At 41.0% G+C, this 15,585-nt stretch overlaps 1 protein-coding gene across 7 annotated transcripts in view; it reads right to left on the reverse strand.

Annotated features, from left to right (window-relative positions):
* GALNT18 (polypeptide N-acetylgalactosaminyltransferase 18) overlaps positions 1-15,585 on the reverse strand; it is a 233,529-nt gene that overhangs the window by 100,267 nt on the left and 117,677 nt on the right. For 5 of the 7 annotated variants that reach the window (XM_058421080.1, XM_058421078.1, XM_040067732.1 and 2 more), the window contains 2 exons: positions 14,553-14,745; positions 3,687-3,853 (listed from right to left, as the gene is read on the reverse strand). In XM_058421080.1, coding sequence (XP_058277063.1) covers positions 3,687-3,853; positions 14,553-14,745 — 360 coding nt within the window. Of the gene's footprint in view, positions 1-3,686; positions 3,854-14,552; positions 14,746-15,025; positions 15,090-15,585 lie in introns of all 7 variants that reach the window. The other 2 variants (XM_058421079.1, XM_058421081.1) reach the window with 1 other exon arrangement.

A 15,585-nucleotide genomic window follows, 5' to 3' on the forward strand; every position in this document is an offset into this window, starting at 1 on the left:
AATGACTGCACCTGACCCACTTTTTTTACTAATTCTCAAGACATAAAAGTCACGTCCTGTGACACCCAGCATTATTACTGCAGCTCAGCAGCTGTACTCCTGTAAATCTCAGGAGAAAATGAGAATCATTACACTGAACATGTAGGAATACTTCATTCATAAGTAATGCTTCAAGGAAAAGGAAGGAACCTTGCAAAATCTGAGCCTCTACTACAATATTATTAACTGTAATGTGAAATAAAAATGTCCTGGAGGATGATAATTACTGCAACAGCACTCAATTTTGCAAGGCATACTCTGGACACGCTAATGCCCACTGCCTCCCCATGAAGCTGGCTCACAAGAAGCTTTTTTAGAGAGATTTCAAGTCATCTGAAAACACCTTCGAGAGGTAATGCAGTGGTGGTCAATGCCAGCAAAAAGACTCAAAAGCCAAGCCAGGGCTCCAGGGGCAAATGAACCACAATGCCAGTAATCTCCAGCTCAGGCAATGCTTCTAAATATGTTTCTGAGGTCTAATTAACCACCAGCAGTCATGGGTGTGGTCACTTAAAATTTTTTAAGCTTCTTCTCTGAAAATAAAGATAAAATTCTGCTGCTTTTGAAGGAAAAAATAAATTAATAATTATATTGCCAAATTGTAAAATTATACATACATTATCTCTGCAAAATAAGGCGAAGGGGAAAGATTCTGACCCGACACTTAAAAAATACAGTAAAAAATCTGAAATCTGTGCAGCTGCTTTGTCACCAACGTGACTAAGACCCAAATGAGACACAAATAAACAACACTGATACTTGGCTTGTTTTAATAAAACTTTTGCTCTCATTACACAGTACACAGGTAGTCACTGAAATGCGCCTTTTTTTAATGCTTCAATTAAATTAAATTCTACTACTAATGTACCTATCAGCATATATGAAACAATTCAGAGCAATCTTCATCAAAATTCCACCAGAAAAGATGGAATGGTGAAATACACACATTAAGCCAGGCAAATGGCTTTATTAACTAAAGGATCAAAATTTCAGGACCTGCAAAAATCTGTTGTCTGCTTTTACATGGCACACACAGGCATTTTCACAGTTTTCTAACTCCAAATATTTATTTTAAAAATAGGGAAATTTCACAAAGAGAGCAATTTGGATCTCCCGAAACATAATTAGGAACTTGAAAAACTGCACCGAGATTATGGGGAAGTCAGAGATAATTTGCTTGACATACCTTGAAGTACATGAAATGAAATACCACAGCACATATTGTTCAAGACAAATGTACCAACTTTGGCCCTTTACTTGAATTAATGGTTTCTGAAATCAGCCTTCTGGAATTTTTTTTAAAAAAACATCTAGTTCTTGCGCTGCTCTTTTCCAATATACAGGTCTACAGAAATTTGGGATGCATTAAAACATGCCCATTTAGACTCTGCCAGATCTCTGGTGTCACTTTTTCTTTCTAGTCACTTCCCACAGCGTGATGTTTCCTGCCCGTGAAGCCCATGGCTGCGGCACCACAGAAAGAAATCTTGCATCAAGTTAAGAGAAGCTGCCATCCCTGGAAAAAGCCTGAGAGTAAAAATACCACTTATAATTAGGATTCTGACAGGTCCCTGTGAGAAGCAGAGCTGGAGCCCACTGCAAGCACAAACCAAGTGTTTGCCCCCTCAGGTAACATTACAGGGAAACCCGGAGTAACCCGCTGATCTAACTAGCAGCAACACTTGCAGGCTAAAGAGCGAATAAGAAAAACACAGAATGACACTAAATATAAAGGATTCTTCTCAGCAATGCTAGAAGGGAGAAAAAACTGAAAATAGAATATTGTAAAAGGAAAAGTAAGTCGCAAAATAAATATTTCAAGATTTAAACTAATAGTAGGAAAGGCCATAAATCATCTTTACAATCGCTCCCGTTCCAAACATCCATCTGCTCCGAATATATGCCTATTACCAGGTCTTCAGCATACATTATGGGATAAAGAGGACTGTAGAAATCTAATTTACTACTGCAGGAAAGAGATGCCAGAGAAAGGGTTAGAGGAGTAGCATAAAACCCTGTAGAGGGCTGAATTTTTCTGCGAGACTAACTATAGCCCTGCACAGTGTGATTTCGTATAAAATGACATGTAACACCAAGCCAAGGCAGCCAAACCAAAGGTTACCTTCCTCTCAATTTCTGTCTCCCTGCTTGGGGCCAGGAACCCAAGGATTTAAGGCACTGAAGGGTAAGAAAGGCGAGCCTGAATAAAAGGCACAGCAAATCATAAAAATATTACAGAGTACAGTACCGATACCGGTACTAACAAAAAACGTGGCTGGACAGGTTTTCCTGAAAGATAAAGTAGTTCCTGTGATTGCTGATCTATTTCAGGTATGAAATAATAAAAAAGAATAATTTTGACAAGTCTGTAGAGCACAGCGCAAAGAGCTCATGGCAGTGATGACAGGCTCTCAGAAGCACTGGTATTTCTGACATTGCTCTGCAATGTGCACACTGCAATAACTGCCTGTAAACTACACAGTATCAGAAACTCTAGAAAACACTTTTTTTTTTTTTTCACCAGGCCATTTCTCTCCTTTTATGTCTGCTTTGTGGCCAGTTTATCAATGTCCAGAGACCTCAAGCAAGCAATCGCAGCCAAGTCCACCAGCCAAAGCTGTATTTCAATGTTGTTTTCCTTCCTACCAAATTGCCAGGTGTTGCATTAAGAAAGAGGACAAAACTTAAGGCATAGGCCTACTCCAAGTTGTTGAGTTTTGTACTCTAAAGAGTCAGGATTGCAGTTTTTCCTTCATTTATAGTCAGAAGAAGAGGATATGATGACATGAATAGCCTGGGGTAGGGAACATATTTACTTGCTTCCCAGTAAGTTTCTTTTCTATAAAAATCTGAGACACGTCAGCAGCAGGATTTAGTTACAGTGATATAGCCAGGTAACAGCAGTTGTGATGGCAAGGATAAGAGAAGCCCTTTGTTCAGCTTTTTCCTTCAACAGGATAAATTCAGATTCCCCTTGTATTTCAGCAGTTCAGAATTAACGCCCCCAGCACAGCAGAATTTTTCTTTAAGTTCAGCATTCTGTGGTTATTAAAATGTCATTACTGAAGTTGCTAGAAAATAAGACTTGTAAACAGTGTCCAGCACAGCCTCACTGACAAACACCCTGGCAAGCACCGAACCATCAGAGACGGGCAGCGCAATCCTTCAGATCACGGAGAGCAACATCTGAGCGCAGACAGCAGAGAGGCAGCAAGGTAAGTGCTGCTAATGAGGAGAGGAGAACAGGAAATCTAAAGGAGAAGTCTAAGAAACACAGAAAGGCACTTCATACAAAACAAAGAGTACACATGCGGAATCATACAGTGGAAACAGGAGAAGCGCAGAAACCATACAAGCTTGAAAACACTCAGAAGCACTAAGAGTAAAACTTGCTAGATCTAACCTATTGCTACATTCAAAATTCTGCCTGCCAGACACCTCAAACATTCCACCTTTTGTACACACTTTTAAACATGCCCCACTTGTGCAGAGTTCAAGGCAGCCCAGCAGGAGTGTGGGATGAAGAAGGGCAAAAGTACACCAGTAACATCTGAAAGGTCTAAAGGATGAGCAAGAGCCAGAATTCAAAGTTTCTCTTGTATGATACAGCCTCAGGGAAGGGAGGGGGAAGAACCAAAATGTCTTACCATTGTTACTGTTATCATCAACCAGGATGATCTCCTTGAGCAGGTGAGCTGGAGTGCGGTCGATGGCGGAGTGGATGGAGCGCAGGATCACCGAGAGCGCCTCGTTCACAAATATGAACACAACGCTGACCTCGGGAAGACTCTCAGGAAACGTCAGGTTTCTGCACCTGAAGGGAAAGGTTGAGGAAAAGATGTAAACTGTTGGCAGTCACAACGCAAACAAGAAAACATTTCAGAGAAATCTACCCCCAGCTGTAAGAACGCATTAAAAGACAGCTCCAAAGAACATCCTGCTACTAAAGCTAAGACAGATGGTGCAGCCAGAAAAAACATACATACTACAGTGGAAAACTTACCTGTATGCACAGTCAAGGGGCTTAGTCAGAAAGAGGAATACTCTCATAACCTGGTGCATTTTTCTTCCCTTTTTCAAAAACACGTTTCAGCCACATTCCAACTCGCTTATGGAAACAGCAGAATGGAAGTACTGCCCACAGCTTTAAAGCTCCTTAGTGTTTTATTGTGGGGTTTTGGGCTTTTTTTCACCTCCTGTTTCCCAAAGAGGATTCACAACTTTCAATCATATGAGTAGAAAGCTCTTTTACCACTTTACTTTTTTTTTTAAACTGTCAGCAAAATATTTGCTTTTTTAATAAAGCCACAACTTAATTGAGTAAAAGGAATTAACTATTTTTCTGTGAAACTTTTAGTATTTTAATGCAATGTTTCTGAACAACAATTAATTCTACCTTTTTCTCTGATCTGAAACTGTTTACTAGGATGAAATTAGGCACAGGCTGACTCAGGCATCATTTCTAGATAGACTTTGTAGATGGAAATGATTGATGTTAATGGTTTTCTCTAACTCCTTACAACACTGAGTGGCTATCCCCTCAGGATGCCAGCGATCACTACATCCAGGAACCCCTGGAAACTGTGGAAAGAATAACTAACAGCCAATGTATTGCATACAGAAGCATGGATGGATCCACTGTTTCTACATCGTGCTTGAATACAACTCCTTAGCTAAATCTGTTCTTCAGTTCAAAGAGAAAAATCCTTTTAGGATTTTTTATTTTAATTTGTGCAGCAAATAAATACAGAGAAGTACCACAAAAGCATTCCCCTTCATGTGCTGGATGCTGTACAAAAATTACATTCAATCAAGGTGATTAATTTATTTCTATGCTTTTACGGGTTCTGAAAAAAGTCTAGGACACACAACACCAAACTGAGATAGCATAATAATCAGAATTCAGCTGGTCAACCACTTTTATAAATTCAGGCATTGGTTTGAAATTGATGGAAATCACATTAAAGAAGCTATTTAATATTTTAGGTTACTTTTGCCTCACTCACCATGCGAAAATATTATAAGGACATAGAAAACAGTCTGGAAAAAGTAGTAACAGTTCAAGTCTTAAAAAGTGTACAGTCTATTTTTTAATAACCTGGTTCATACAACTTTTAGAAACAAATATGAAATATTTCACGGAGATGCACAACTTTTTGTTCCATGGCATCAATACCAGAGGGAAATAATCGGATTTACTGATTCCCACTTGTGGCTTGATCTTCTGCAACGTAACAAACTAAAACTTTATTTCCCAAATCAGTTTGTATTTCTACTGGTGCGTTAATCCTCTATTCACTGGTAAGACAGCTTGCAGCATCAGAATGAGAAGTTTTCTTTAAAGCATCCAGAAGCTGATTTTATGCAAAATAAAGCATTACAATAAGAGGCAAGGGGAACTGCCTTTTCTTCCAGAATGGAATTAGTGCAAGACAGCACTGTTTTCCCCTTTTACCCAGTACTGCAAGAGTTAAACCTTCAGCCAGGACAGAGGGAGCATGAGTTCAATTTTCCCTGACCTCCCCAGAGAGCCAACTACTAGGCAGCTTGGTGTGATTATTTTCAGTCCCCCTTTTCAGGGTCATTCCACCTTCTGTGGAGCAATTAAACTAAGTTGGAATGATACCAGCTCTCTCTCTAATCTCATGTTTAGGGTAAATCCTCTGGAGGAAGAACCTGCAGCACACGTTCAGATGGAATTTCGTGCATTTTAAACCCTCAACTCTGCTCTTCGTGGCTACATCCAGCCTTCTAGATTATAATACCACAAAAATTCTTGTGATCACTTTTTTCTTTCTTTTACAAGCTGGTATTTATTATTTCCTTTTTACTAGTGACAATTTGGCTGAAGAAACAAAGGCATTTCCACAGAGCCTGCAAGTCAGGTGTCAGGGCTCTTTACTGGGATGCCATACAGTCACAGGATGGATGAGGTTGGAATGGGCCTTGAGAAGTCATCCTGTCCAGCCCCTTCCTCAAGCAGAGTCCCCTAGAGCCAGCTGCCCAGGAACAGCATTTTCCCTATCCAGACAGGGTTGGGATGCCTCCAATAGTGGAGACTCTACAACCTGTGTTCAGTTTGTGCTCACTGCCTCTGGTCCTGCCACTGGGCAGCACTGAGAAGAGCCTGGCTCTGCCCTCTTTGCAGCCTCCCTTCAGATATTTACCTTGATGATATTCCCTCTAAGCTTCCCCTTCTCTGGGAAAAACAATCCCAACCCTAGAGACACACACTGGTTTCACATCTTAAGGAGAAAAGGTAGTTCCCACACCTGCCTCCTGTACCCTAGAGTGAGTATTTTAACCTCTGAAATAATTCCTTAAAAAAAAGATCACCTTTGGTGGTGAACAATCTCTAAAAGTCCTGCCCAGATGATGGAGTAGTTGAAGCAGGCATAAATTTACTTGGGCTGAGCACTGTCAAAGCTGAGGCGAATCTTTGACAAATATGAGTTTTAGGGACCATCAGGTTTAAGTGACATCTTGACAGAAGGATTTCCAATGTGCATATTTCAGGCTCAAAAGTGGCTGGGAGGCCTCTGTACTTATAATCACATCAGAGTTCTTAAATACTAACACCCAAATTTTTCTAAAAGGTGCTAAAACCATTACAGTTCCAGGTCCTTGAAGAACAGACATGCTCATGCCAAACGGCGTGTATGCATCCAAGTCTTGAAAATTTGTCCCCAAATAGACTACGAAGTAGTTAACAGGTAACAGGCTTAAACCTACTAAAACAATCTTCAGTATTACCCTTTAAAGAATTTACAGTGCTCGTTATTTTAGTGATGTGCTTGCAGCCAAAATGAACAGATATCTCCAGCAAACAAATCTACAGCAAACCTGTATTTTAGCTGTCTACCTTAGGCACGGTAACATTTGTTATCTTCAGCTGTAACAATGTACAAAGAAGATAAAATGAAACTATCTGGTAAGATATGGTGCCTATTAAATTAAGAAAAATGGAGGGATTTTTGAAAATGCTTTGAATGGCAATAAAAATATACTGAAAATAGTTCAAAGAAGTTGCTTCCTTAAATACTGGTGGATTTTTTTCTCCTCTGTCAAATAAGCTAAGCTTGAGATAAATGTAAAGTATACTGTTGCAAGGAACTAGTGGCAAATTATATTCCAAAAAGGTTCTAGATGACAAAACAGCCCCCAATACACTGCTGGCCTGCCATAAATCCATGCATAAATTGAAATGCTCAAACAAAATTTCTGCTTCTGATGAGTCTTCCATCCATTTAAAAGAAACTCTTGGTACTGGTTTTCCCATCTGCATTCATTTACATCTTACTTATTTGCAATTTTTATCACTCTGGACAAATTTTTTCGTGGTGGGCAACTTGTACAGACAAGAGCAAAGCACTTAATCCTGTCAATATAATTTGATTCCCTTTTCGCACCACCATGCAAAACTACAGATGACACGAGAGAATTGAATTAGACTTTTCAAGAAGACTAATTTTCAATGAGGGTACATTCCTGAACTAAGTTCAAGTTTTCTTTTTTTTTTTTTTTTTCCATTCAGACTCATTCATTATCCTTAATTCCAGCTCAAATTCAGTGTTTTCAGTGTTAGTCTACAGTTTTGAAAAAACACTTTTTCCTCTCTACATTGCTTCTCATATCAGCTGATGACAACAGAAATGACCTACTTTTTTTTTTAATTTAAACATTGACCCAGCCCCAGATCCTGCACAGAATGCAGAGCACTTGTGCGTTTTCACGCGTATGTCTGTTATCATTTTTATGCCAAGTTTTACGCGGAACAAAATTCCACAATGAACAAAAAATAGCTACAGAGAGAGAGGGGGCGTGTGTCTAAGTGTCTAAAACATGCGAAGGAGGGGGAAGATGAGAGGAAACGGTATGGATGGAAATCTCAGCTCCATGGAGCTGGGAGAAGGGAGCGGTTGCGTGGCAACCACAAGGCGCAAGTGTCAGTGGCAGCCCCGCCAAGGGCTCATCCTGGCTGGGAGCGGCTCCAGACCCGCCCCTCGCACCCCTGTGGGATGCTCCCCCCAAACAAACGTCCCACGAGGCACACAGCGCGCTCCAGGGTGACACTCAGTCTCGGATACGGATCCCAAACGGCATTTGGAGCAGCGATGGCGAGCATCACTCCAACAAAGCTAAAAATTACCGCGAGCAACCCACTCGGCTCAATTACATTGGGCTAATAGCACTAAAGTAGCAGTTGTCATGGTTACCAGAAATTTAGAGAAACTCCTGGTGTTCTAATTCAAGCACAGCTCTGGTAAATGGAGGGCAGCATACATGATGAGGCTTCTTTCAAATACTTGTCCACAAGACAACTCTATTCCTCTACGCATTGTGATAATTCAATTTAGCCAGTCATTAGCCATTAAAATTAGTTTAGCGCAACTATGCATTAAAGCAGCAAACCAAAAATTATTTCCTGTATTAATAACTTATCTCTGAGACCTTCTACAAATATGTACATAAATTACGAACACAAATTATTTTCTGCAAGCTTTAAAAAACTTCCACCAAGAGCATCACATCAAGCAGTAGCAAACCCCCATGTTTTTGTTTAGAAAAAAATGATAACATATATTTCACTTTTTTGTTTGTTTTGTTTAACATGAGATGCAATAAGGATTCATAAAAACTTTTGGGATTCATGTGTTGTTTTAGGAACATACATGGGAGCAAGTTTTAGTTCCAACAGGATAAGAATTTCTGAGAAGCACAAGCAGAAACAGGAGTGTACTGTCTTTAAAAACTGGTAACATTTTGTCCCATCCAACATGTCAAACAGGAGTTTGAAATATATGGGGGAAAAAGTAAACAGATTCTGGTGTAAATTAAATAAGTAATACTAAAACTCTGGCAAAAGAGCTGAGTATTGCAAGAATTCCTGCACAACTATTTATGTATTTATGTTTATAATTTCTTTATGTGACCATACATCATTTTTCCTTTTGCTATTATCAGTATTTTAAGTGCTTAGACATGTTAACCAGGTTGGCGTTGAATAGCATATAAAAAGATCTTTTTTTTTTCCCTGTACAAGTGTACATCATCATTAACTTGGGCTATTAGAGCAGCCAGAAATAAGAAGAATCAGAGCTAGAGAGATAAGTAAAGGAGAGAATGAAATATGACAGAATTAAACACTAACAAGAATGCTGAATACTTTGGTAATTTTAGGACTTCTGTCCAAAACAACACATTACAGGCTTTTGTGCTCTTCTCAAATTACTCCTTTGAAACATCAAAACCAACAAGCAGTATCAATGCTCTCTTTTACCAGTGGCAACAAAAGAACTTGGTCAGAAATTAACAAGGGGCCATATCCATCACTAACATAAATCCTGCAGAACAGAACTCTTTCACAGGGACATGTGGGGGCAAAGATTTATGAAATGCAAGTCTGGAGGGGCTGGCTTTGGGGATAAGCTGGGAAATGCCCAGCCTGAATCTCACTAGTTGAAATCATATGTTTTTCTTATAACAGTTTTAATAAAGGAAAAAAAAATTATACATGTCTGATGCGTGCTACATCCAGGATTGTGTTTACCGCCATAAGACTGATGGACATTTTGGACAGGTGTACACACATAAACAACTTTTGTCCCAAACCACATCACTCTCCTCAACCAGCCAAGGCTTGATTTTTCTTCCTTGTAGTCCCATCTGCATTCAGGGGACCTCTTGCCTGCTCTGTTTGTGCCCACTTTATCACAAACCTAATTTTGCTGTCTTCAAGGTTTCTACCATTGTCCTTTGCCAAACTGAGCCTCTAAATAATCAGTTTGGGAGTGGTGAATTGTTTGAAAGAAGAAGTGCTTACAAAAGAGCCAAAGCCCTTCTCTGCACAGGAAACAGGACCTCTCCTATGCACTTTTCTTAGATGCCAAACTTTCAGCCAGGAAAAGGGCGAACCTGCTGCAAGCCACATGCTACACCATGCTATTTGACAGTCTCCAAAGAATTAAAACATCAGAGCTTTAAATGCTTCTTTTGCCTTCCACCTTTCCGGCCTTTGCTCCTTTATTTCGCTTCTTTGCTTTCTTACACTCAGTTTCACTGAGAAGGTTGGTTTGCATTTACTGGCCAAGTTTCTTTGTATCAGTCTGAGCAGGAGCCAAACCCTTTGAAAAGCTCCTTTGCTGGGATCCTGCTGCAAACCTCCTTTCCTGCTACGCCTCCCTCACTCATCACATAATCAAAGAAGAGTATTACCTCCCTCTCCCACGTGTGCTTCAGCACAGTGGATCAGGCAACAAAAATTTACAAGCCAACAAAGTAGAATCTTAAGTGCATCCATTCAAAAGGAGTTTGGGAGACAGCTTCAGGACCCCTAAACAACTGTTATAATGAATTTCTGCATGAGCTTGTTTCATTCACATTTCACTCATAACAAGCTTTGTGGGTACTGCCTGTCCTACTAAAAGTAATGAGCACAACGGAATTACAACACAGAACTATTATCCTCTGTTCCTTCATGCAGCAAGGGCAACACTGCCTTCCTCAGTGCTTCCAAGCTCATTAGAGCCAGAAGCTATTTGTCAGTCTGTGCTGCAGATAGGTTATGGGCTAACAGATGCTCAGAAGGGTGGGGAACGGCACAGCACCCAGCTTCAGCAGCACAAAATCACAAAAATCAGGCCCTGACAGAGCAACAGTACTCCATAATAAACCCTGCACCCTCTACCGAATACTGCAAAAAGTGAGCCCACTTCAGGGTGTGATGATTACTTCAGGAGGCTAAAGCATCCAGGGCACTTAATCTCTTATTGACTTATGAGAGATCATTTTGGACTGTGTTGGGGACTCTCTGTGCTAGCACAAGTGAAAAGGAACCAAATTCAGAATGCAACAGGAGCCTCATGGCTGTACAGGGGGTAAGAAACCACTCTGCAGTACCTAAATCATGAAAAGGTCCTTCTGAAAGGTGGGACAACTGCCACAGCTTGACCCAACTGTGATCTTTTTCTAGAGAGGCCAGAGTTCAGATGCTTGGGCAGAGTGCACTGCCCTAGTTGCTAAATGTGTTCTACTGCCTCTTCATGCCACCCACGCTGAAGGGCTGGGCAAGGCTGGATTTTTGCCCTCTCCTCCAGCTGTGGCTCAGCAATCTCTGATTGTCCTCTGTTTCTCTCATGGAATTTAATGTCGACAATCTACTAAATGCTGCATGTTTTAATTTGGTGTTACTACACATGTGGAATGGCATTTCTCTCTGCAGAACCTTGTAAAGACACGCTGAGCTCCCCTGCTAAGACAGGCTGATGTGAATTCTCAGAGCACTGCAGGCAGAAAGGTCAAAGCTGAGTCATACCAGTATGATATAAAAGGGGTAATATCACAATTTTGGCAGATCGCTTAATTTTCCTGCTCTCAGCTGGGGCTAACAGTGTCTGAATTTCCTTAGGTTTCAGTTGCAAATATTGTTGTCTTCCCAAATTCCTGTACTTCATTCGATAGGTTCTGAATAGAGATGACAGACTACCACTGGGCCCAGACAAAACCATGTGAGCTCTATCTACTCCTTTATCTAACTGTCAAAAGCCTTTGCTGGGATTCCACTGTCATGCTGATTCTTGCAGCATCACTGCTAAATCCAGGCTAATGAGCTTGGGTAACTCTCCAGAGTTACTGTGGTACCTCCTCTATCTGTGCTCTCACGCATTTCTAGTCAGGACAGAAGCACCACAACTGACTCGGGTCCAGCAAAGTTGACCAACTTGGTCTCCATATCACTTGCTGCATGCTCTCTTCACACCACACTGTCCCTGGCTTTCAGGCTGTGCTGCTTGAGCCCAGGAGCTGCCCAATGATAATTTAAATACAGCTATACACACTCAGGAAAGTGACTTCTGCACTTGGCTCAAAAACCAGGTGCTAGAAATCCCCAAATCGATTATTACGGTAGAAACACACTCTCACAGGGTAGACTTATTTCCCCCCACAACATTCATGCATGTGCTCTCACACAAATGAGAGTTTGCCTGTCAGGAGCAGGAATTCTTTTTCCAACAACAGGACTTTCAGAAGAGCTGTAGCTCTGCACTCCAGGCGCTGTAGATACAGCAAACAGTTTGCATACTGCAAGATAGCTCATTCCCCTCAGGGTCAGAACTTAGTACAGCCCAGTGTCAGAGCCCCTGCCTGCTCCCCAGCCTAAGGGAGGTGTGGGGAGCCTGCCTGAGCTACCATTACTAAGCCATTATTTTGTATGTATGTGCCCCTAAACATACTGTGATGTCTGTCATGTTTCCAGCAGACAGTCAGCAAAGGATCAAAACTTTCACAGGAATTAGGATCATGATTCATTTCTAACTAGAGTTTCTTTTAAAGTCCTAACCTTAATTTGTTTTCAGCTACAGTAACACTAGTTTTCTCCATGTTTTTAATCTTTAAAACACAAAGTTATGAAAAATTTATACTGAAATCATTCAGGAGAGTAATTTCAAAAGAGCTATAAGAACAGAAACATTTCTATCACTGAAGTCTAGTTAAAAAGATTTCTTTTTCCTCTGGATTAGTTTACAATAAAAAAACAAAAAAGAGACTGTCCCTGCAGGCACTGCTAAACTGATTTAATTAAAACACAAATACAAGTGCATGGACTTTGATTCCCTTAATGTCAGTATTTCAGCAAATCTGCAACAAAAATATTTCTACAATGCAATATATAGCAATATATAGCATAGATACTGCTAAAGTTCTGCCTGGGATGGTGTTCATGTATTTTTGCCATCATCAACTTAATGTGCAGCATCAACCATGTGCAGCAAAACGCACTACTGCTTTAGTTATTAAAATATTTGTTTAGAATAATAAGATCACGTTTGATTCACTAAGTACCCAGCACACTTATTTTAATGATTTCTTTTTCTAATGAGCGGCAACAAAAGCAGCTTTCCCTCCACCCGTTTCTCCACCTCCAGAGCTGCTGTTTGTTCAAAGCATCAGATGTATCACCAAGGCCTCAAAAAAGCTGAGCATTAACTCTCTCTGTGAACGGTCCTGCCCAAAGAGGCCTCAGATGCACTGAAGGGGAGGTTGCTCCCTCCCTTGATCCCATCCACCTCCCCAAGCCATTGTGGAATAACCCGGGATGCGCTCACCCTGCCTTGCATGCGCGATCCCGAGCCTGGGGAAGGAGGATCCCTGGGCTCTCAGTGCTTGGCTAAAAGGTGCCTTTCACCACTAAAACTCACCAGCTTCACCTGCCGACTGACCTTCATCAGGCAGTTCTGTGCTTTCAATGAAAGCAGCTCTTGTTTAGCCAGATTATCTGATAAAACCAAAAATTAGCATTGAAAGGTTCTTCTTTTAGCAGAAAAGAACACACCTGCTATCTGATGTAAATTGTAGGTGAGATGAAGCTTCCTGAAGAAATTTTAAAATGAATACTTAGTGGGACTTTATCAGGACTGACCTCGGGCACAGCAGTGCTTCAGAGGACAACTGAAACTTACAGACTCCATCTATTTGGTGGAATTTGTTCATTCTGGCTGCCCTCTGTGTTACACTGCACACCCACAAACGAGTGGATGTTTCCATAATAGGAAAACAGTTTCAGTTACACCCCAGGACTTTTAAGGGAGAAGAACCAGAAATTTCTGTGCTTCGCTCATTGTAATTGGCCCGGTGCCAGCAAAAAGGCACCCACTGGATCTCTGTAATGTACCTCAAAACCCGTTTCTATTGGGCAGCTTGCAAAAAAAAAAAAAAAAAAAAAAACCCTCCTACACCGTTTAGTACAAAAAAAAAGAGCACAAAGCTTCTCAACACATTTTCAATGTGTCTTAGCAGGTGCTAGGGGCTTCCCTGCACTGTGCTCGGCTTTTGCTTTTTGTTTTGCGCTGTTTGATATTTTCTCTTTAATTAAAACCTTTTTGCTTCTTCAAAACACATCCAATCCTGCTGTCTCACTCATTACTTTAAGCCATTTCTGGGAGGTCGCTGGACACCCTCGGAGTGCACTGAACCCTTGTGGGGCTCACAACACGCTGGCCCCACGAAGAATTTCAACGCATCTGTACCCGACCTAGGAGACCAGCCTTGCAGGTGGAGAGGAGCTGCAGGCTGCCCAGAGGGTGCCCCAGCACTTCTTGGAACCTTGGTCACAGACAATTTTAGACTTTCTGTGCTGACCCCTAAGAAAGCACTGCATTTGACCTGAGGCCGTGGAGAAGACTTCCAAAATTGAATGACAGCACTGAGATTATAGGTGTGTAAATAGAAGTGTGTAATATCACATGGTAGAAAACCTAAGAGTTAAAATTTTAGAATACAGTAATATATATAAAGCAAGACAAATGTCTTAGGGCGTAGGCTAGTCCTTCTTTTTCACCTTCTTCTTCACGGGTTTAAGTAGTATCTTGTAATTAGATAGAAAAGTCCACGTGGCAGGTCACGGGTGGCTAGTTATTAGGTTAAAAGTAAAAATAATTTAAGCATCATTTCCTAATCAGACAGCTTATCCTTAAAAGGCCCCGTAAAGAAAAGAGAAGGCAGCGAGCGCTCACCCGCTGGGCCGCAGGTCGGGCAGCGCCCTGTCCAGGGGCAGGCGGTCGCTCAGGTAGGCGTTGTAGCCGTAGTACTGGAACTGCTTCAGGGCGATGCGCCGGTGCTCGGGGCTCAGCTCCTGCCCCCAGTGAGCAAACAGGGACGAGTCCGTGAACGCTTCCGCAGGGCTGTCCTCCAGTTTTGGTGGGGCTTCTACGAGAGGCGAAGGTAAAAGGAAACAATTAGGTCCTGCTGTTTTAAAAAGCGTTAACTTCAGCTCTGCTTGCTGCCTGTAAGTTCTTACCATGACACAAACTCTCATACTCTCATGTGAGTATACATGAGTCAAAGGCTCAAAATTTAATACTCAAAGTTAGGTAGAAACAGTTCTTTTTTATCACAATCTGACTAAATAAACCAGGACTGATAAACCCAAATGAATTAAATTTCAGAAGGAGCCTCATCACAAAAGAATGTTATTTTGCTTTTATACTTTGCAAACAGGGATGAGTCCATGAACGCTTCCGCAGGACTGTCTTCCAGTTTTGGTGGAACTCCTAAGAGAGGCAAAGGCAAAAGGAAACAATAAGGTCCTGCTGTTTTAAAAAGCATTAACTTTAGCTCTGCTTGCTACCTGTAAGTCTTCCCATGACACGCCCTCACATACCCTTGTGTCGGTGTAACTATTAGCACGTAAGGCTCAAAATTTAATACTCAAAGTTAGGTAGAAACAATTTTTTTTTTTTTTAATCACAATCTGACTAAAGGCCAGGACTGATAAACTCAAATGAATTAAATTTCAGAAGGAGCCTTATCAGAAAAGAATGCTATTTTGCTTTTATATACTAAGATGAAATATTTAATTTCAGCCTGGATTATCTGGCTAGGAAGAGACTGAAGTTCTGAAGGGGGGAAACAAAGCATCTGTACATAACACACAAAATGGCTGCAAAAGTCCATGTGTAAAATAAATTCTTTAAAACTACATATTCAACACAGAGAAAATTCACTGTACTAGGCATCCATGTTTAAATAGCAAATCATTTCAGGCAT

The sequence above is a fragment of the Hirundo rustica genome, chromosome 6 (genome assembly GCF_015227805.2).
Source record: "Hirundo rustica isolate bHirRus1 chromosome 6, bHirRus1.pri.v3, whole genome shotgun sequence".
NCBI lineage: Eukaryota > Metazoa > Chordata > Aves > Passeriformes > Hirundinidae > Hirundo > Hirundo rustica.